At 39.9% G+C, this 24089-nt stretch overlaps 1 protein-coding gene across 4 annotated transcripts; it reads right to left on the bottom strand.

Annotated features, from left to right (window-relative positions):
• Nucleotides 1-12: 12 nt before the first annotated feature.
• Nucleotides 13-23809, bottom strand: eps8l2 (EPS8 signaling adaptor L2). 4 transcript variants are annotated; one of them, XM_084933571.1, is made up of 21 exons: nt 23581-23809; nt 17895-17945; nt 17415-17461; nt 13071-13135; nt 11409-11570; nt 10934-11083; nt 9990-10069; nt 9781-9890; nt 9615-9685; nt 9375-9501; nt 8332-8420; nt 8165-8239; nt 7277-7425; nt 6932-7100; nt 6806-6840; nt 6601-6706; nt 6246-6368; nt 3249-3324; nt 2971-3124; nt 2036-2168; nt 13-990 (listed from the first exon to the last, which is right to left on the bottom strand). In XM_084933571.1, the coding sequence occupies exons 2-21, from the start codon at nt 17927-17929 to the stop codon at nt 913-915; spliced, it is 2034 nt and encodes a 677-aa protein (XP_084789697.1). In that variant the 5' UTR covers nt 17930-17945; nt 23581-23809; the 3' UTR covers nt 13-912. The 4 variants fall into 4 exon arrangements, with proteins under 4 accessions (XP_084789697.1, XP_084789696.1, XP_084789698.1 ...); XM_084933570.1 differs by lacking the exons at nt 17895-17945; nt 23581-23809 and having other exon boundaries at nt 13-987; nt 17415-17765; XM_084933572.1 differs by lacking the exons at nt 17895-17945; nt 23581-23809 and having other exon boundaries at nt 9405-9501; nt 17415-17760.
• Nucleotides 23810-24089: the final 280 nt, after the last annotated feature.

Here is a 24089-nt window from a genome sequence, read left to right as displayed (position 1 = left end):
TGACAAAAGACATACAATTAAGACCGAGTTTATTTATTCATTTTTGAATCATTGTCTTTTTAAAAACTATATACACCTGCTTGAACGTTTCTCTAAATCTCCACTTATTCATTACCAGGATTTACATATCTACTGCACATACTGCTTGTTATTCTGGTGCTTGTGCAGCTTACACTGCAAAACGCCTTGCTGCTAAGAACACGTTAATGGCAGCGTCTCACTTTTACAGACAAAATCTTCATGCAGAATTATTGCTTGCCAAGTTTGCCAGAATGTCTGAAACCTGATTAGCAAGAATATTTGTTTTAATACTTAGTGTTGATGAGCATTAACCAACCAGGCTGAGAAAACGATACCTGCTAGAAGTAACACGGAGCATGTCTATCTTTTTTTTTTCTTTTTTAACTCGTGTAAACAGTTACATGAAAACAGTTGGCCATATATCAGAAAGCGTGTCAAGCATTCTGGCACAGATTTCAAAACACAATCGCTAAAATCTACTTTTTTAAAGGTATTTTAGTAAACAGCCTCATTTGTTGATGGTGAGCATGAACATTAACTGCACTGCTCGTACAAATATGTACGTTACATACAAGTCATGCATACACGTGCTCACACGCACACCGAAGTGTACGTAAATTCATAAGCTCCTTTTTTCTTATGTTTAGCAGAAATCTCTTTGTTGAGAAAATTTAAGGAGACAAAGAGAAAAAATGCAACACAATTAAGAAAAAACGCTTCAAAACATACACGTTGGATGATACAAAATAAATATACAATTAAAAATGTACACAATATTTCAGTATTTGCCAAGGCAGGTCAGAATTAACTGTAGATTGATTGAAGAAGCTGGTGCACTTGGAAAGCTGTGAAGGAGCTAGATGACTAGATGAGTTGTTTAGGTCAGCGGGCTCAGTCTTTGCTGCCGGAGTCTATCCTCTCCTGCCGCCGTGTCAAGATCTCCTGTAGCTCTGAGGTTCCACCGCTCTGCTGTCAAGGAAACATTGGTGTTTCTTTAAATATCGTTTGATGCTGAAGATGTCAGATATACAGACTTGCATATATTTTACAAAGCAGTAGCTTTAGGATTTGTTTTCGTCTAAATACAGTTGCAAAGTTCCTGTGTCCATTTTAAATGATGCACCTGCACAGACACCATGCTAACGCTAAGCTAGCCAAGAACCCATGGTGACATTACCTGAGTGAATGCCAACCCCAGCCCAGCAGCCAGATGCTGAACTTCAACAAGTAACAAGCAGATGATCAGTCAAGCTGCAGCTTCAGTTTCTACCTGCTCATGTTTCTAAAGTAGAATCACTGAGGTGTTTGCTTTGAAGTCTTTTTGTGCTCGTTTTCATCTTTTCTTTTTGCTGTCGACTGTGTTCATTTCAGTGCAGCGCTGTCTGAGGTTCAATTCTTCATTCTCCTACAGAGAGTCCTCAAATTTTTTCTATTGTTTAAATTACAATATTTTCAGCAAACGATAAAACCTACAAATGTCAAATTATTCAGACTAAACAGTTTAAAATAGGCTTTAACTTATTTGTAAAACAGCGCTTTCCATTTTTAATTTACAATTTTCTGCAGCATCTCATTGCTGTGAATAAACACAGTGAAAGATCCAGTCGGTGGTTCAGGAATATACCACACTGCATTGCAATATATATTTACATTCGTAATTTGAGGTTATTAATCTACTTTGTCATTTTTTGTAACTTTTTTGATTACACTTTTGTGTAGCTGTGATTATGAAGAACATGTTAAACTGACAAATTCTTTCTACTTAGTACGGTCTCCATCTCAGTGAGTACATCCACTTTTTATGGCTGTATGTATATTAAGTATAGAGCGTGAATCACTATGAATCTGAAAGCTGACAACAGATTTTACATACTTAACAATCTTGGAAAATTACTGAAAGTTAAAATATGGGCATTTTTCATACAGCATCTAAATGCTGTCAGATGTTCAGCAATGAAAGCACATCTATCAAATGAAACAGCTGTGTAAGCAGTGTGCCGCTGAGGCGACTGACCTCTAGCTGTTCTTTCTGCACAGTGACCAGTGAGAAGACGCGACTGCCTTCATCTCCACAAACAGCCTTCAGTTCTTCTTTGTTCAGGGAAAACAGCTGAGCCCCAGTCAGGATCCCCAGACAGTCAACAGTCCTGCAGAAAACAGTCACACAATTAAAAGACAGTATTTACTAAAACAACATTGCTTCCAAAAGAGAGCACACTGCTGAAAGACCATTAAAAAAATGTATGCCATTATAACAAAGCATGACAGGAAAAGATACGTATCATCAATAATATTATTCACATTGTCATTTCCTGCACCTGGGTCACGTGACAGGCTTAGACACAGCTTAGCTTTGTGCTAAATGCTAACTAGCCACATACGCCAAGGTGGTAACGCTTATATGGTTACAGAGTAACAAGGCAAACAGACACAGCCATCCCACTCTGCATATATCTGTTCATAAAATAAAGAAAACCTTTAATCACTCCTTTCTGACATCTCTGTCTGAACTTAAATAGATCGCTTTTTTGCACCAGACTACACCTCCAGGCTAACACCTGTTAAGCCACTAGAGGTCAGCAAAGACATGAAATTTAGCAAGCGATACTCAAGTTGCAGTCTAGGACATAATATTTATCATATATAAGAAATACACATTAAAGAGACAATAAATCCTCTTTCTTTCAAATTATTTCTTTTCAAACCAACTGACTTATTTACTGTTTACTTGGAACAAGGATGCACAGAGTGAGATGATGCAAATTCTTTGTAAAAAAAAGTCTCATATTGCACCAAACATCTACTTAGCGAATTAGAAAATTTGTTATGCACCCTATGTGGGGCTTAACAAATGATTTGGCCCACAAGACATGAGATGTTTATCCCTGCTTTTAAGGCGTAGGGAGGTATTTTGATTTGGTGGATTAGTGAGAGTTGTGGGTAACTTACGATTTTGAGAAGCCTTTTGAATTGAGCCATGCAGTCACCTGCTCTGGCTTTGAGCTAGATTTGAGCAGGACTTGAGCGCTGGCTGACGGCCGTTCCACGTGCAACTTCCTTGGGGGCTGCTTGTTATTGATTTTAGTCAGCAGCTCCTCTATCACTGCAGCATGGAAAGATGATGGAGACAAAAGTCAGAGCAAGAACAGCTACCTCTTAAAAAAACAACAAACAACAAACGGGGAAAAAAACATAACTGGAATTTCTGATTACTTCTTAACCCTTACTTTCACTCTTGGGTCTTTCCTTCTTGAAGCTATTTCCAGGGCTTCGAGACCCAGGGGAGGACGGGCTGTAACCTTGCTGCACACACAGAAACACAAACACAGGTCATGAGAAAGCAATCAAAGCCAGCATTATTCCAGAAAACTGGTTTGTCGTTTATCTCATTCTGCTTGACTAATTCTTGCCAAGTAGCCAAAAGCAAAGTACGTGTGGGAGGTTCTCACACATAGACGAGTGTTTGCTGCAGGGCATTTCTTTATGCAAGCAGCAGGTACCTATAAGAATGCAGCATAATGCTGTGAGTGTATGATATGTTAAAAGCGCAGACGTTTTGTACACAAGGCTACACAAACCTATCACCAATCTGCAGATAATTTAATTTTACCCCCAAGTTTATATGATGGTGTTTATGAAACTTTTCTTATTCACGAGACCACTTTATTACAGCTCTATGATGAAACGATAACTTGACTTTAATCCCGGAAGTGTCCTGTAAAAGAAAATCATATGCAACTAGTGATAAAGAAACCTTGACCTTTCTCGTAAGCTTATAGGGATAATTAGTTATTGTCGTCATGGAATCCATCACAACACCTTTTAGACAATACATCTGGGCTTTTTCAGAGTTGGGAAGTAACAAAGTACAAATACTTACAACTTTTTATTTTTATTCTTTAAATGTTTTTTACACATAATCTTTAGTTTCTACTCCTTATATTTTCAAAACAGGCTCATTAATTTTGGTTCAGCTGTATCATCTATGGCATTTATACCGGGAGTTTAAAGTGGGCTGGTGTGAGTGTAGGTGTTGTGGCCTCGGTACTTTAGCATCATGCTAGCTACAGAATAGCAGTGAGCATAAAGAAAGTAATGCTTTTTTTTTTTTAATGGTAGGCAATTTCAAATTCAGTGTTTCTATCGGCTCAACAAACATCAGCAAACACACAAACTGTTTGTGTGCAGTTTGTCGCACAGTGCGTTGCTAGCTAAATGTCCAGATGCTGTATTTCACAGGGAGAGAAAAGAGGGCAAGATAAGTTCACTCAGAGATGGAGAAAGATGTAAGAAAGCCAGGAGAGGAGAGGAAGAAGAAGGAAGAAAAACTTTGTGTTATTTAAATTTTGCATGAAAATACTCTGTAGTTTTTGGGATAAAGAGGTTAGTTTACAGTACTGTGGGGAATTTATAGTAAAGCACTGCGCTGGGCTGGTGCACAGTGCTTATGGTCAGTTACAGGTTACATGAAGTAGACTAATTTCCATTTAAGATGATGATGTTTAGATTAATTAGCTGAATTCCAACTTTATGCCAACTATATGCTGTCTAGTATAAAGAAACAGTATAGTGTTAGTGTCGCAGATGGACATCACCCACCATAACTTGCGAAATACAATTGTGTAAATCCACAAAGAGCAGCACGTCAGCTGATCGCAGCCCATAAACTAAGAAAATCTACTGACGCTCACATTAATTATTATGATTTGTGATTCTTTTCCCCACTCTGAGCCACTACAGAGATCTTAGAGTAATCTATCTATCTATCTATCTATCTATCTATCTATCTATCTATCTATCTATCTATCTATCTATCTATCTATCTATCTATCTATCTATCTATCTATCTTTCTTCAACGATCTACTTTTTACTTTCTTACTCTGAGTACATTTCAGAGCCTGTATTCTTTACTTTAACTTGAATAAAGAAGTTGATTTAGTACTTCAACTTTTACCGGAATATTTTTAACACAAGTATCTGTTCTTCTACTTAAGTACAAAATGTCTGTACTTTTGCTTCCTCTGGTCTATGAATTGAAGATAAGATTACAGCTAAAGTGACATGGCTCTGTACAGTGTAAACAAAGGTGAAGAAAAAAAGTATTATTTGTCCTGTGGCTGCACTGAATTCTTTTATTATTGTTACTAAAAAAAAAAAAAACACTAAAAAAACATTCTTTTTACAGACACATGAAACCATTTTTCCTTCCTTTCTTTTTCCAAAGCAAAAAATGGAAACAAAACAATGGACCATTTTTTAGGCATGTTATCATCAATCTTCTTAACCAAGGCTTGAGAACAGAAAAGAAAGGAAAAGAAAAGATCAAATTCCATGCAGCAGAAGCACTTATATGATCTTTTTTTATTACACACATTGTTTTTCCTTGGCAAAGTCTCGCACTGCCCAAAATGCAGCCTGACTGCTGAGAGCTCAGTCAGAAACCCTCATGCTGCAAGCAGAGCTGAGAAACAGGCTGCAGAGGCATGTGAAAAGTCACTCAGTGTGGCTATATTATATGACACACTAGTTTAGACACAGAAGAATATCAAACAAAATAACATCTAAACAGCTAAGATGCATGGGATTTAAAGGATAAAATAAAACCCAGATGTAGCCCATCTAGCTCATGATACTTCACAATTCACAGGTAAATCGTAAGTAATGCATGAAGTACAGAAAGAAAGTTACAAGTTTTGTTGCAACAAACTAATTAAAATTCACTGAGAAGTCAATAGAGTCACATCCAGGACAAATTAATTACTAAAACCTGACCAGCATTTTAGGAATAGCAGAGATTCTTATGAAAATAGAAACATGCTTGTAAAACAACCCCTGCGACCTTGAACTTGAGTACAGTTTGGTTAACACAGGTGATCACTGTGTTTCACTGCATTCTGAGTAATACTCTAGCAGGAATAGCAATTCTCGCAAATTGTGGCGGGATGGATTCATGCCTCATCGTTGCCATTGCATGAGCTCATCGGCTCTTGGGCACGATGAACTAACAAGTCACATTTGTTTCATGACATGAGATGCCATTGGTAACAGCTATGTTTTTCACAAATTACTATCAATCTAATTTAATCTATTATCGTGAATGCTTTATAGCAGTCAGATGGACTTTGGAACTGTGGTATCATGACTAGGAAGGATCTTAAACTTTGGGTAAACAAATAAAACCAAAGAAGAGTTTTAAAAATGCAGACGGGCGGGTGTTGGTCACCTGGTAGGAGTAGGGGACCTCTGGCTCTTCTATTGTCACAACATCAAGGATGTTATATGGGACATAGCCGGCTTGCCCGCTGCGGTTCCGTAGTTTCCACCACTGTTTTTCATCCTCTAACACCTGCAAAAGACAGTTCACGCATTACTCCACTGTACTGCAAATGGTGACAGACGCTTGCCCTGTGCACAGCTGAAATTGGTTTGCTACCATTTGTCTTTTAGCACCATATGACGGGTTTACAGGTAACACACTTCCATTCAGCAGTTAAAATGTCCAAGTTAATGAGTAAAACTATCAAATTGGTTGAAATTACAAACGTCAAATGAAGGACAAAAGAATATGTCATTACAACCTCGAGGACTTCATCCTGCAGCACTGACAGCTCGTTGGCATTCCGCGCGACAAAGCTGTAGCGAATTTTGGCATATTTGGGGGCCTGGGGGATCCCATTGTAGGACCTGTGGAGACACATGGTGTCAACGTTTTATATTTTGTGATATCGCATGTGGAAAAACACCAAAAAAAATAAAAAGTATGTGGAGGACCTCATTACTTACCCATTTAAGGGGCTTGAGGGATGAGGCCTGTAATACTGAAAAAGAACCAAAAATAAATAAACAAATTTACAGATTTACCGGCATTTATTTTTTCCACAGGTAGGGAACATTTAATAAAAGCCTTACATCCTCAGTTTTGTGTTTACTGTAAGTTGGGCTTGAGGGGGAAGCTAAGGGGGCAGAGTGTCCTTCCGTTTCCCACGGGGATGTCAAGAAAAGCTCCGCCGGCGGCTCCCAGCCATTTCGAAACTTTGGGTAATAAGGAGGAGCGCACTGATCCCTCGGCCACTCGGCTCTGCGGGAAGACGAGTGAAGGGATGGTCAAAAAAATTGCACTTGAGCTACTTTTACGCAGGACGACATGGTCACCCCGACCCCCCCGCAGGGCAAGATTGCGACAAAAGAGATCCATGTCACAAGCACTGAATCATCACCAGAGTGTTTGTATCCATGACAACACCGCAAATATACCTGGGTCTGGTCCAACCTTCCCCAAGCAGTTCAAAGATGGTCATTTCTTTTGGGGTGAGGTGTCCCCGCAGGAAGTCAACAGCATCTTTACACAGGTGAGGAGACATGACTGACCGCGGCAGGTCAGGACCTCCACAGCTCTGCAGCACCTGTAGATGCACCAAGTGTTTACAGCTGGCATAGCATTCACCATACAGAAGCATTACGGTGTATTACCTGTAAAGGTATCACTTAGAGCTCTTTTTACATTTTTTTTAAACAGTTATGCAAACTTGGTATTTGAGTATTGAATTCAGCATGTAAACGTTTACCATTTTCACTTTACTGCACAAGTAAAAGTATTTAAAGAGGAAAAAAATCATTTTAAATTGTCCGAAATATTGAACTGCTCGGAATATTTTGAGTTTCCGTATTTTGAGACCGTCCTTGGAGGACAACTAGCGGTCAAGGAGGCGTACTGTATGAGGCATTTTCTTTATCTCAGCTGCATAAAACCAATGTGTTCAAAGATTACTGCGCCATATAAACAGAGTCTGGTTTTGCGCTTCCATCCAGCAGTATCGAAGGTGTGGCAGAAGACTGTGGTTTAGAAAACCAACATTATGTAAGTGCAGCTGCACCTGTAGTATAGCTGAAAACCACGTTGCTCCAGTCTGGTGAGAGTTTAGTGGGTGTGTTACAAAGCTAAAATGCCTGATGGCAAAAATGCTGAACTGCTCTCATCTGTGAACTGAAAGAGGCCTAATGCGTTCCCATCAGATATGCCTGTGGGCTGAGCTCAGTCAACGCTAAGGCATCAAATGACAAAACTAACAGTAACATGCATGCATAGAGTATATTGTTGACTTTTAGGATAATCCACTTATGTGAGATCAGAAAAACTCTTACCAGCTCCAGAGGGCCAAAGAGGAAGTGAACCAGCTCAGATGCACTTGGGTTCTGTATGTGTTTCTTCAGTTTGGCCTGCAGGGAGCGCAGTGACAGACACACAACAATGAGGCGTTGAAGAGACAACAGCTGATGAATGAGGGAGGCTAGGTGCTTTGATATCTCACCAAGAGGTTGAAGGCCAGTTTCAGTTTCTGCAGGCTATCAATGAACTCTGCTTCAGAGGGGGGCTTGGCTCGCAGGGTCAGCACGCCCTCTGCAAACAACCAATGCAACAGTGACCACACACAGACTCCAGAGTTACCCGCCGGCCACACAGACACAATACAGATGGGACACAGTTTTCACTTTCTGGCCAGAGGTCAAAGTCATAAAAACCTGAATGCTCATCTAGTCAGAAGCTTATGGCTTTCGTTTCCAGTGAAATAAAAGACAGTGACACAGAAATGGTAGTTAGCAGATAGCCTCAATCAGCTTTATAGATACAGGTCACCTTTGGCCAGAGAGTACGAGAGAACGTGGTGCAGCAGTGTTTCTCAACCTGAGCTCAATAACTCATAGTTATGAGAGGTTCAGAATGACATTTGACTGATAATTCTTACCCAGATTAAGTGACAGTAGATAAGACACTGACCCCAAAGTTGAGAAACAAATTCTCAAAACGGAGAATTCATCACTTCCAGCACACTTGACCACACTTTAGCCGCACATCGTTATTACCAGACGATGTGGATAAACTCACACATGTGCGTTTGTCTCCTGACCCCACACAAGGACAGTGTCGCATGTAATATGCACGTTACGCTTAAATGCACACGCGTGTTGACATAAAACATCACATCAGCGCCAGCGTTGGGCAGTAAAACATTACTCAGCAACATTTACAGTAATATTATTGCTTTGTGCAACAATCACAGGAGGCGACTGCTTTGACGTCACACACCACCGCCTCCAAGAAAGATCAAACAGAATATCGGTTTGTTTTGGTTTGCCGTCATTTTAAAGTGGAAGAATGCAATAATATTACTCCAGTTATAAGAGTTGCATAATGAGGAAAAGAAGCCCAAAGTGGCCACTACTACAACACATACATCGGTGGATGAGAGTCCTTGGCCACAGGACACAAAGAGACACAAACATGGCGACGTGAGCAATATGAACATATTGTCACTGTATTTGTGCCACCAGATGAGAAGAAAGGGAGACAGACCTGCTGGTCCTTTCTTCTTATTCTTCTTACTCTTGTTGCGCTGGTTGAGCTGAGCAAAGGCCTCTGCTGCCTTCTGCAGCCGTGCCACAAAGATCTCAATGTCATCCAGGGCACAGTTAAGGATTTGCTGAGGGGGACAAATGCTCAGGTTTAGGCTTTGAAAAATGTAGCTACATGAGACGTGAAAGGAGCAGCGTTGCATATTAGCAGCTGTCCCTGTGGATAAAGAAAGGCACTCACCACATCCTTCTCAATGCGCTGGGCCAGCTTTTCATGTGACTCTGAGTCACTTTGCCTGAAAGCTCGTCTGTCTACAAAGACAAAAAGAGAAAAAAATTAATCAAATTGACCACTGAACAAAACATTTAGAATAAAAAGCGAGCCGTGGATGCGTGTGAAATCTCACCCTGTGTGTCCACGGCTGCCACTCGCCCCCTTGCGGCAGGTGGTGGGCCCTTAGGGGCCGACGGGGGGAGGATAGTCTCTCTGTGACGCTTCATTTTTTCCTGGTTCACCCTTAATGGGAAGACATGATGACAAGTTAGCTCGCAGCTAGTTACCTTCTCGAATGTGTCTTTGACTGCATGAGTTTACATATATTAGCACTAATCTCACTTCAGAGTCTGAGGCCTCATATTCTTCCCGTGCTTGACGTCTCCAATGGCACTGTCAATGTCTGCATGAACCATCTCAGCCTGAAGAAAGTGAGGAAGAGACACAAGTCAACATTAATATTAAAATATTCCCATTTAGTAGGTTCACTCTGAGCCATACCAAAAAAAAGAGAAAAAAAAAGTTATTTCAGTGAGAGTGTGAAAAGGGTTAAACAATAAGACAAATATAAACTTATTTGACCAACTCACATGGTTTAAAGTTTTACAGTACACTGAATTCACCTCTCGAAAACATGTTAACACCTGCAAACTTTAATTCTCAAATCTGAAATATATCCAGATGTAAAGACGTGAAAGCTGCTGGCTCTAGACATTTTTAACAACAGTATATCTGGTTTGTGTTGTTGGTTATGGTGATTTCTGGTTTTTCTCAAACACAATCCTCATGTGATAAAGCAAAGGTCACTCTAGTAAATCTTTATGACCCAGCGCTTTCTTGTCTAGTCTTAGCCAGGGCTAAAAGATCCAACATTCTAATAAAACACATTTTTGACATTTAAACCAACAAAGAAGTCATTTTTCCCCCTTAAATGGCCTGAAATAACAGGAAGTTAATCAAATAAGGTAACACAGAAATACTGCCTTTACTCCAACATGGAACATTGGCCCTTATATTCAAAATCAATCCCCAAAGCCTCATTCAGAGCCAGGAAACAACACTGACTAGTGGTGATTCTGAACTACACAGACATAATGTTATCACAGTGAGTTAACAGAGTTCCAGCTTCCTTCATACAAATATACTGGCTGCAAAGACAATAGTGCTGAAATCTGACCTGTAGTGCTCTGGTATCAGCAGCTAGGTTTTCTTAATGATATAAAACACAAAGCCATCCATCATGCAAAGACAATATAATAATGTGGTGTATTCAAACAAAAACTCACGTCCACTTCGTCGCAGTGGAAAAAGTGGATGTCGGGTTTGTACTGGTCCTTGTCCTGACACACGAGCAGCACCACGGAGGGGTAACAGGTCTGATTCAGCACCGTCTGACACATGTGGATGGTTGGAAGAGGGAAGTTCTCCAACTCTTCCTGTAGCAGAACAACAAAAAGATAAGAAAGAGGTGGAAACAGGGAAAGAGCGAGACACCAACTGAGTACAAAATAATCAGACACATTCTAAATGACTTGTACGAGAGAAAAGGCATAATTACAGGACTCTATTGTAGCATTGCAACTGAAAACAAAGTATATACAGCAAGTCTGACTGTGTTCAGGACTAATGAACACAATGCAACAAGATTATTAATGTTATTCAGTTCCCTTGCCTGTCATTTAATGCTATTGGAACACAGAAATGTCGGTATTTCATGTTGAAATAATGTTCTGAGGTGTAAACAGATGCTTGGAGCCGTACCTGCGTATCACAATCCAAAAGTCTGACTGACTTGTCTGTGACCTGGAGGAGCATCTCCTGGGTCCAGATTTTGTCTTTTGAGTCCAGAAGAATCAGTTTCTTGATTGCATCATCCACTGTGGCGATGGACTCTGTCTTGTCCATAACAAATGTGGAAAGATGCTGCAGAGAAAACAGTTGTTGGTGACTTAGTGTGTTAGTGGAAGTCAACTAAAAACAGCACCTGCACTTGAAGCTGTGCTCAAGAAAGTGGTTAGTCATAATTTGCAATATACTTGATCTACTTTTCAAATATAAGGAAGGAAGCTTGTGACATTTGGGATATGCTTACTTGCCAAGAGTTAGACCCTATATCAGATTACAGCTTTAGGACTGAAATAGAAAGAAACAAGTAGAAAATTCTGCCTCGAAGCAGCTCATAAGTTTCCTAATTAACACATTATATGTTATTTTTAATCTCTCATCAAGAAAAGAAGCATGTGCCAAGTATGCGTTTCTTGGCTGGGAGTAGCTGCTGTTCACTGTTGACCGATGACACAATGACACACAATGACAAAACTCCTGGAAGTACAGGGGGCAGCCAAGAAACAGTCTGGCACCACAGTGTTTATTTTTACACTTTTTTATGATTAAGTATAGCATAACTTGTTAATTAGTTAACCAAGGGAGCCACCTCCCTGTCTTCAGTCTTTAAGCTAACCTGCGGTGACTCCATAGAGAACACAGAGCCACAATCAATCTACTTATCTAACTCTCAGCAAGAAAACAAATAAAAATGTTCCCTCATTCCTTTAACTGTACTCTCTTGCTATATAAATGCTTCATTTAACTGACTTTTGTTTAGCTGGGTGAGTTTCTGTTTATCTGATCAAAACTGAACTACTGCCACTAAGTGGCTGCTGGCACCAGGATTGTTATCTTGTGTATCATTACTCACCCATGCGTGATAATGGGGGAGGCATTTAGAAGATATCCTATTAACGTGGACACAGGACATAGTTCAGAAACATGCCTGACCCAAAGCACGTCTCTGACTCAGTCGTTCCAGCATTAGCTCATTACTGCTGCAATCAAAGGCCCGACTGTTTTATTATAACAAAGTTCCAGTAAGTGAAATGTAATCAGAAGATGAACCTGTGTGTCAGCTTTTATCTCTGGGCAAAAGAACAATATGCCATAACCTTCATAGTGTCGTTATCTTGCTTTGCAAATGAGGTTACGTGACAAGCATTTTAAATCCATAAGTTAACAGCATTATATGAAATAATGTAAAAAAAATTTACAGATAAATGTCACAGTAACGCCCTGAATGATCAGGACACTGACTATTACGTCTTCATTGCATGGAATGTAAACACAGACATCTCCAGTAACATACTACTACATTATACCGTAGTCTAAAAAAGTTTTAAAAACTGCTATAAAGGCAGAGCAATGACAAAAACACTGTGCATAAGAATACCACGGTTTCATAAACACTTAAATTCATTTTACATTAATGACCTCTAAAATCCTTATGAGCGAAATAAGAAGTTAAAGTGTGTTAAAATAAGTGTAACACTGAATAAATGAATGAACACACATTGTGTGAGTCTACGCTTCTTTGCTTTAATTTTGAAATACAATGAGATATGAAAGTCAATGAAATAATGATCATTTTACCTCAACGTGATACTGCGACGTCTCCTGCATGATAAAATTGGAGTTGGAGTATTTTTTCCTCTGCTCTGTTGATAAGAACAAAAAAATAAATTTACATTTCAGAAAGTAAAAACCTCCTCGGTGCTGCCTGCGATCCTGCTGTATATATGTACACCTATATAAACAACATTGACCTCAACTCCACAGGTCGAACCTTTTAGCGGAGTGAACAACTGAAAGGACGCATTAAAGCTGAGAACAGCAGGAGGGCAATAAGGAAGTGACAAAGACACGTAATGTATGCTCCTTTTACTTTTTCCATGAGGTCAACTGCTAATCCCAATGTTAACTACACTGTTCAGATATATTGCACGCTTTCTAAAATAAAGTTTTCATCCTTATGATTTTCGACTATATTTTAAGGTAAAGGAATAGATCTGCAGCTGCTCGCTGCCTGAGGGCAAGTAACACGAGATCAGAGCTATGTGAGAAATTCATAATTAAGTGTGAAATCAGAGGATACTTGAGTATTAATTCACTGTGCTCCATATTAAAATATTTTGGCCGAGCTGGGATTAAATCTTCGTCACATCCAGCGCACCGTTCAGAGGCACAGATTTACTGGAGGGTCAAAGATCAGTGACAGCGTCACACTTCCTCATCTTTACCTTTCAGCTGGTTAAAAGCTGTAAAAATCAGACTGAAGTACAGTTTCCACACCTTAAAGTTCTGTAGTAGTGAGACGGCTGAAACGATTACCGCTACAACTGGAGAACTATTCCTGAAGGCTTAAACTTAAAGAAATAATAGCAAATTATAACTTAATAGCTTAAGACTTTTGCACACTGCTGCAATAGGAACAACTGCATACAATACAGTAAGGAAGAAGGTCACGTTCAGGCTTGTTTTAAGACACGTTTGATAAGCCTTTACAAATACTTGAAACTAAATCTAAACCCACCATTAATGCTTCCTTATTCACAAGACAGTCAAATTCTACAGTGCAGACACTGTAGAATTACAGATTACAGATTAGGAAGCTCTAGGTTTCATCTACACATTTGTCACAAAATCTTTTTCATACATAAAAATAAGTTCCAAGCAAAAACTATTTGAGACAATAATCTCAGTAAAGCTCAATAAACACGATGAGAGCTGCAGATTAGGGTGCGTTACACGTTTTGATAATGTCATTTTTAGAAAAATGTAATGATAAAAACATAAATCACAGCAACTTAAAAAAAACAAAACAAAACCAAAAAACATTTAACCTTTTCAAAGCCTTGTTCAACATGCAGTGATCCATATCAAATGTCAGATGCACAAAAACACTGAAACTCATGTCACCATTGTGTCCGCATGATGCATGTGCTGCATGTGCTGCATGCACTGCTTGTGCTGTTGGCTCAAGGCTTTCTTTTTGAACAGGCTGATTACAAATGAGTGTGCCAGTGTGCTCATTGACCTATTTACCAGTTGAATAGTCTGCAGGTAACAATTACGGTTAAATGAGAGCATGGCTCTATCAACTCCATTGCTAGATATCAACTCGCTCTGTGTCCCCAGTCCCCTACCCAACAAAATCAACACGCTTATGTCACGCAGATTTTCTATTCGTACAGACATAGTTCTGTTCATGTGCTTTACAGCAACACAAAGCCACTCTGTTTGCCTAGCACTTACCAAAATGTGCAATAATGCTTTAAATGACATTGTAATATTCGATATTCCAATTCATTGTGGTAATGAACATGCTTCTTAGAGTCCTACATGTTTGCCTGCGATGAAACAAGACCTCTAAAGGGGACAATTTTAGAGCCAGCGCAACCGCTGCCCAAACAATGCAAACGTTTCTCTTTCCTCTTCCAGCCATTTCCTCTCTGCTTGGCTCCTCACAGGTGAAACACAAGCGTCGGGTGTCGATCTGAAAGACGAGCTCCCCCCATGTCTTATTAATGACTGACATTTATGCCAGTCAATTCACAGTGCCACGGCAGCTTGCAATAACAGCCACTTAGCAGGCAGATGGGCAAATCCTCAGAGGTCTGAAGAGTCAATGACCAGTGATAAACATGGCTCCCTGGCAGGTTATCAAACCAATACATGACCCAGGTCAATCGGACAATCCTATACTGGGAAACTATTAAACATATTTAATGGGATTCAATCCAAAACCAACAAAACTGGTGATTATCTGAGTAGCAGACAAAGAATTTTGAATCAGTTTGACTAATAATGAAAAATTGCATCATCACAATTATATATCTAGTCAATCACCAACACCTTGATGGCAAAACTTCGCAATTTCTTTCTAACTGTGCCACCGCCCTTTAGATACGGACGTTTCCGGCTGCGTCAACAAAGACTTGACCATATGTTGCCAGCAAGGACCACATCAACACCTCTCACAGCCTGACACCACTAACCAAAAGAAGAGACACTAAATGCACTGGATCTATCGCAGAGATTCAACTGAAATACAAAACAACACAGACATTCAAGAAAAGCAACAGAGCAGGAAAACATCAATTAGAACCTGTTGATTTAGTCCCACCCAAGAAAAAGTTTACCTGACAGAGACATGATCCTCAACCCAAAACTACCGAGAAACTGATTATAGCTGCCAGGTGATTTTCAAGTCCGCAGATGATGAGTCCTAAGTGGCATCTTTCTGCTTTACCCCAAAGCTGCTGCTGCTGCTGATAACAGATCAAGTGGGAGGACCTGTGCATCATTTGCATTTGTTTTTCTGCTGGACTGCACTGTGTGAATGGTAGGGTGGTTTGCATATGGGAGATTGTTATAATTTAACTAATGTACGTGTGTTTATTCAGCATAGTGTGAACAACCATCCTACACTGACCTACCAAATATCTAGCACTGTCATGGTTGGTGTTCAGTATTTTCCACTGTTGCCTCTTGGGGTTAAAAAGGATGGGCACGTGGCTGTCACCCTGCAGTGAGACGGTAGTGGTGACCATCTGCCAAACAACACAAGCTCATCACACGTACGGTGGGATACTTCACAAAGATCGCTAGAGTGAGAGTTTCCTGTGGATATTTGGATGATTTACGGCTCCGATATGTCACACAGACAACGAGGTGCACAGTCAGAAGTTTTGGGAACATCTTGCATCCCTACAATAGCGTCATCTGCCATTTCAGGCGATTCTAAATTTGGCCATGCAGGAAAGTGGGTTGTTCTGCTGTAGCTCGGCGTAGGTTTCTATCTGTGCCTACTATGTTGTGAAATAGTTCTTTATGTTGACAGTGTGGAAGGAGGTGTTGGCAGGAACCAGTGAGCTAATGTCTGAGGCAACGAGGGGAGGACCAGAGGCCTGAGTCCGCCTTTTCCTTTTCACTTTTCAATGTGCCCTTTATTCACCTGCAAGACATGGGCACCTCACCCTGTTCCAACCACACGTTAAAAACTGCCACACCCTGCAGTATAAGCGAATTTCAGTGACACACGCCCTAAGACAAGCATGCAACAGCTAAAATAAAAAGTCACATCATGCCAGTACTGGATTACTGAGTTTAATAGCACTTACTACCGATTGGTAATGCAGCCCAACAATGCAAATGGGACACTAAAATAACAAGCATATCCCTGAATTCAAAGTATGTGACTAAGTGCAGATACACACGCACTGGCATTAGCTGCCTTATGCATCAGGCAGCTAATGCCAGCTTGCAGTGCAGGCCTGGCACAGAGCTGGAAACTCAAGTTCCCTTTACTAGCCCAACCTCCCTGCCATGATCGTCAGTGTCGAACAGAAGTGTCAGCACGACGAGAATGGCGGGCCCCCTCTTATCAGTATGTGTGTGTGTGCTCTGGGGAGAGGGCTGTTACAGTCCAGTGAGGACTACACCTGCGGCAACATGCCACAGAGTTAGTTTCCGGACACAGTCATTTGCATAGCAAATGGAAAATTGTTGTGATTTGTGTCAGTAACAGTGCTAATCCACACAGATTGACTAGGAACAGTTTGGAAAGGTATCTAATTAAGAAAGTACAGCTAAAGCTGTAAATCCTTAAAAATTGGTCACAAATCTATAGTTTCATTTTTAAGTAAACCAAGCAATGCGAAAAAAAAAGTATAGAGCATTTGCTGGGATCTATTTTCAGTAACAGATTCTTGCAAGCAAGTAAGCAAATTCTCAATACTAAACATCTAATTCCCCGACATGTAAGAGTGTCCAAACCCCTCAATGACAAGCTGTAAACTGTAGCTAGTCTGCTGTGAGTCATGCCGCAGAAATAAGGGCATGTCGCAACAAAGTTCTGGAAACAAGCGAACAACAAAATGATCTTTCAGGAACAAACAGCGCAACACCTCAACCTACTTCCATGAAGCCACTTACCATAGAGGGCCTTGGCGCTGAGCTTGCTGTCCGATCTGGCCACTCCACTGAAATGACAAGAAGAGGGTACAGGGTTACGCAGCATGCCCTTCATCTTCTGACCCGCACCTCACGATAGTTAAGTGTCACAACCCCTTTTGCATGCACAGAAAAAAATACGAGTGATATACAGAGAGGAGACTGGCCAGCACTGGATGAGATTAGCCTGAGATTCTGAGCATATGGATCAGGGAGAGGGAGAGAGGGAGAGTGGAAGAGGGAGGGGGGTGTAGGGCACAGGGGAAGGCTGGAGCCAGAGACCCAGGCAAAACAAACAATTTTCAACAGAGCGGCTCTGTACCCAAAGTCCCTGACCCACACCACCTTCCACACACTGGGTTAGTGATTTTCTCTTGCCTGTGTGAGAGTAACCCAGCAGCATTAGCTAACACACTGAAAGGTAAACATTCAGAGGGGAAGCAGCAGGAATGTGACACTCACTTGGCTTGCTTCAGCGGAGAACCCTGGTGATTCATGATTTAAGGCATCTACCTGAATGAAGAAAATGACAGATAGAGTGAGAGAAGAGAAGGAGGAGAAGGGAAAATATTTTACCCTACAATAAGCATGTGTCATGTCTTAAAAACAGCTCAGACATTTTTCCAAGCAGAGATTCCTCGCATTCCACTTTGAGCTCATTTATAATCCAAAGGGTATAGGCTCATAAATCTATATAACTACATTATCAAGGTTGCAGATCCAGTATGCAAAGCGTACTCTGCTGCACACTCTGTTTTTTCACTGTAGAAAGCCAGGTGTTGGGCCTGTACTGCTAAGAGTCTGGGGGCTGATCTGGGACAATGGCAGACAGCAGGCTGACGTGCTCTGTGTAATTAGATCCAACCTGTTGAAGACTATATCTGCATAGCTGCAATTAATTAACTCGGTTGGTTTTTACATCCACATTGATAATTGTCAGAGTCCCGAAGGACGCAGCGTGTAACAGAGCACTGCATCTAAATCTGAGAGATCAGTGGGAGCAGAAAATGAGCGAAAACAACTGTCACACACCTTTCAGCCTGGAGACTTTAACCTGTCTATCAAGCCATTCACAACAAGGTTATATAATGTGAGCCACAACAAACACTGTGATTGAACCAGTGACTGTACAGGTGACTTTTTTTATAGTCACTGGCATGAACACGTTATCACACTAGAGATTTTGCAAGGACTTATAAGGATTTCAGCTACATTGCAGACCATAAATAGATTAAACCTAAATGCCATTACAGTAATTTTTTTATCAATGCATGAACCACTAATCACCGTGAGTTGAACGCAACACTGAATTCTCAGCTGGAGTGACTTTTAGACTCCAAATGTCACTTTAAGCAGCCAGTTCAGTTTGTATCCTCAAACAGGGATGAGCGTTTAGAAGGAATTTCAACTTTTCTACAACGACACAAACTGTGGGAAACTGACACTGAGATACTCGGAGGCATTGGGCGTGCTTCCTACAACAGGTATAAACATTCCAGTGTCTTTTTTTTTTAAACAAACTGTTCTGACATTTCCTCGTGTCATGCCTTACCTCCTTCCTGAAGTCAAAACTGTTATGTCGTCCACTACTCTACGCTACTTATCTACAACCTATAGCAGTTACATGTGTACGGGTGCGGTCTGAAAAGCTTATCTCGTTGGCCGATCATAAACTTAATCTTAATCTCATTTACGGATAATCTCTTCAGATCTTTTGAAACAAAGAGGGGGCAATTCATAAAAGCAGTTTAGCCAACCACAATCATGCTTATTATAAGTTAAAATATGGTTATGTTCACAATGGGGCCACCGGTGGAACTATTCCTCCTCGCTGAAGATTACCACAACAAAGAGTCACATGAGCAAAGGGAAAAAAAAGAAAAGAAAAGGCTATATTTACTTTAGTAAGCCTGCCCAAAAGATAGACTTCCTCTTTCCGCCCTTATCACTCTGGCCATCCTCTGTCAGTACTATTGTTCACGGTTCTGGCCTGTTGCCAGGTTTCAGGATGGAGGTGAAGCCAAAGCAGTACAGGTAGGGTGTCAAGTGCTGTGAACTTGATGGCAAGAGGCCACCTGCTCACCTCCGCTTACTGACATTTATTGTGTGCATTGCTGAATAATGACAACCCTTTACTCAGAGGAAATTACACTGAATGACAGCAACAATTACGTACTAAACAAGGAGCCCTCTGAGAGCAAAAACCTCCACCCAGGCAGATCACTCACTGAGCAGTATTTAACTTTAAGGAAATAGTAATGCATTTTACATTTGATTATTAATTTGGTTCTTTTAAACATACATTTCTATATACATCAATAAAAACAAGTGCCAAGTGCAGAATTTTGTTTTTTGCCTCACTGGAACTTATTTTAACACGCTTATTATTTTTGCGGCTAAGTACATTTTTTTAGTCAATTTAGTAATAAATAGCAAGTTACAAAAAATTGAATTAAAAAAAAAATCTAATAATTCAGGAACATTGTACATGTATTCAAGCTGCTATGTATTGAATCAGTCATAACCTGTTACTGTAATGTACATAACAAAGCCAAAATAAAACAAATGTTGACAATACAAACAAAAGCAGTAGAATTTCAAGTAGTTTTACATGACGTGTAAGGTGATACTTAGAAGCTCCTTATATCATTGTTGACCTTCAGAGGTCAGAGGTTAAATGTGAAGTTATATTTTAAATCTTCATACCCTACTTTGACAACACAATAAGAATAATTGTTTCTAAGGCTTTTTGCCAATTTTCAACCAACAAATCATTATGTTGACCTCAAAGACCTTGGTGGATCTCAGCCAAAACATAATGGATTGCTAACATGAGCCCACTCTACACCTCTACAAAGTTTTATTAAAATTAATTCAAAACATTTCAGGCTATTATGTTTACAGACAAAATGGCACGCATGCATGCAAATACAACCAAAAACATAACCCCCTTGGCTGGGTTAATAAGAAGCAGAGGATGCTCGTGTTCTTTCTTTTAAATCTACTCATTTAAGAAGAAAAAAAAGAACAACAATATCAGGCTGGCTAAATTTCATATTTGAGAGAATTAGGTCCGATACTGAATTGCTTTCTTTGACAAAAAGTTATCTGAGTGTGAGTCCCGACTCAGCAAAGCTCTACCTTATAGTACAGTCTCATATTTTAGATTTGTGGTATAATTGTTTTTGGATTGAAAACTGTCTGTCAGCATGCTAACAAATCCAAATCCACAAACTCACATAAAGGTTTACCACTGAAGGTTAATTCAAATCTATGTGCGTGCATATTTCAAAGTGGATTTTCTCCAGGAACGTGCATAATTATGAAAACCTCAATATTTCTTTGCTCATAGTACGCCACATACGGTTTGGACTAAATAAACAAAGGTTTCTTTAGTGCAGGATTTGCAGAAAAGGCAATAGCTACAATAAAATACAAAAACGTTCTACAAGAGGCTATTTCAGTTGCAGTAGGCAGAAATTTAAAAAGACAAAGTAAAGGTCTGCTGGCCTTCACTCTCTGCTCTAAGCCTGGCATATCCACACACATGAAATCTCTCTGGGTTCTCACACCCCAGGAGACTGCAGCTCCTTAAGTTACTTTAAACGACAGCTCTAAAACAAACAACATATAAAAAGCATTCCAGCTCCAAGCAACACTGCAAACGCCCCACAACACACCTGAAGCTGCACGAATGAGTCACAGCCTCATTACTGTGACATAATCAGCACATGCTCATTAGCTGCCTCTTGTATAAGGAACACTTCTTTTGAAGACTGATGTCAAATGAGTCCGACTACAACAGATACGCTTATTTTAAAAACATCAACGCTGCAAAGTTAGAAAACCTTATATAGTAAGTGCTGCATCAATGATCTCTTATAAGTGCCATTACATTGACCCATGGTCTTGAAAAACAATCTCATTAGTGATAACAGTTCCTTGCTTTTTTGTAACTCGCTCACACTGTTATGATAGCTGGAAGTAACTTTTATAAAGACTGTGACTCTCATATTAGTAGCTATTACTTCTCTTTTGGTGATTAATGTGCAGCATATTAGGAGGTTACTCCTACACCCATTAATCTGGAATTAAACCATGATCCTTTGACAATCGAGTTAAATGCTGCAATTAAAACGGTTGGTGAAATCAGATGTAAACTAGGGTAGCAACGTGTACTTTTTGTCACAATCCTGGGTCTTATGACCCAGTGTTTTGAGTTTTAGTTCATTTTGATGTTTATAGAATGTTTAAGCTCATTAGGTCTCCTATGTTCATTTGCTTATTAGTTCCCCCTTGTGTTTCCAACCCATGTTAAGGCTCCCCTGCTCTTCATGTGTTTCATGTCTGTGTCTTACGTTGTCAAGTTCTGGTTGTCATGTCTGCGTCTCATTATGTTTCCTATTTTATTTTGAAGAGATCTTGTGTTTTTATATTATGGTTTATGTTTTGAGTCCTTTGTTGTACTGTTTCTTGTTTCCCTAGGTCTCAGTTATGTTTATCATAGGTTTAGTTCTTTGGCTTTGTAATATGGCTTCCCTGTGTTCCATGTTGTGTCTACTGTGACGTTTTTGTATCCATGTTTCAGGTTCCTATGTTCTGTCTCCCCAGTTGCTGTTAAGTTTACATGTCTAGAGTTCAGTCAGTGTGTTTCCTGTTTTACTTTGAAGGTCCGTGTCTCATGTCAGTGTTTCTAGCTTTGCTTCCCTTGTCTCGTCCAGCTTGATTACTCCCAGCTGTGCTCTCCTTCTGTGTCTTGTTCCCTCGTTATCCCTCTGTGTATTTGAGCCCTGTGTTTCTCTTTGTCAGTGTCGTAGTCTCCCTCATGGCTGTGTTTCCCTGTGTGTTAGTCATCCATGTCCCAGTTTAGTTTTCCATGCCATTCTGCAATAAAGCAGCTTTTTGAGTTTAATTTCGTTGTCGTGAGTTTTGCGTTTGGGTCCTTCTCCTGCCTGTACACAGCCGAAACATGACACTTTTCTGCTCTGTTGCAAGAAAAGCAAATACATGCACGCTCAAAAACATGAAGCGATAGCTTTGTGCAAAATGCATCTAAAATATATCAAATCAAAGTGTTGTTAATTCAAATAATTCTTCATTGAGGAAAATGAATGCTAATTGAGCACATTTCATTTGACCAGACTCCATTAAATGTAACACTTTACGACCTACTGTGTGACATTACATAGGAAAATCTACATGTAATCAAATTACTTTTGATAATGCACATGCAGTACCTGATGCACTGCAAGAGTGTCAGTTATACTTCATCAGTAACAAGGTTAACAAAATGTGATAACAAATTAGCTACGAGTCTTTGTCTAATAACACATTTTTAATTAAAAATGCTTAGAGGTAGAGTGTGTGTGTGTGTGTGTGTGTGTTTCAAATATTAAAAAAAAAAAAAACATTGACTACTACTATCTGAAGCTTATTCCTGAATTTTAGTGTTTTTTAACTTATAAAGTATTTGCACACTTGCAGGTTAATATCTAGTTTTTATATCTAAATAATGAATGTTCTGTATTAGTCAGGTGATATAGATCTCAGCTGGATACAGTGGCTTTATGTGAGATTATAGACTACACTATATAATATTAAAAAATAAATCGTGTATATTATAAGCTCATTCATTAACATGTAGTCTATGCTACCAGACCACCACCATTTGTTTTCCCTGCAAAAACATTTAAACTTTTTATTATATATATATTTTAAAACCTCAACACACCACGTCTAAAACAACAGCAAACATGACTTTTGACCACACAGGAACCAATTACTTGTTTTTTATACTGCCATCTGCTTTCTTCCATGCCAGTAACTGACTGCTTCCATGAAGCCTGGTGGTTCCCATCCATTCGGTTCACATCGGTGTACACAAGGTTACACGGAGTTTATAAATGAATACGTTTAACTAATCACGCAGCGTTATTATATAAACTTAGACAAGACAAACTTAAAGGGCAAAGTTAAACTTTTACTGGCGCACAAGATCGTATGACACGACTGAAAAGCTCCAGTGTAGTCAATTTGCGATTTATGAAGCAAATACTTATTTATTTATTCGTTTTAATGTAAATTTAATGTAATGGCTTTAGACACAAACAGTTGACTAGCATATCTGTTACCCATCATTGAAACTTACTGTGAAAATTTCCGGATTGGATGCGAAAGGTGACAAACGTGGATGAAACAGCGCCTTAAACATCAGCCAGCCATCCCAACCTGCAGCTAGAAGACTAAAAGAAAACCCTCCGCTGCAAATCTCGAACTATCTCTAATCTCAGTAAACCCGCAGGACTCCAAAACCGCACACCTGTAGCACAAGAAGCTTCCAGTCGGTTCTCAGAAACTGCGCCGCTGAGAAGGTGACTCTGCAGGTAACTTTAGAGGGGCGGAGCTCCTTGGACACCTTGTTTGGAAGGTGGGTCGGTCCTTGTGTTTTTCTCAGAATCTGTCAGGATGGTGACAGTTTTGAAATATGCTGGTGGTGTAACTCAAGTCATTCGCTAAAGAAAAATGTCGCCAGTCACTATTCTTTACAATATAAGTTAATGCAAATCATGTAATCGTTTGGCGCCAAACGGGGGGTAGTCCTTCCTTATTCTCCCGCAGTTTGATTTTAAGGGGTTTAAGTGGTTAAAGGAGTAATTG

This window comes from Perissodus microlepis, chromosome 7 (assembly GCF_051167445.1).
Source record: "Perissodus microlepis isolate ML-2025 ecotype Zambia chromosome 7, ASM5116744v1, whole genome shotgun sequence".
Classification (NCBI taxonomy): domain Eukaryota; kingdom Metazoa; phylum Chordata; class Actinopteri; order Cichliformes; family Cichlidae; genus Perissodus; species Perissodus microlepis.
Note: the sequence above shows the minus strand (reverse complement) of the source record. Positions and strands in the feature narration are given on the sequence as shown.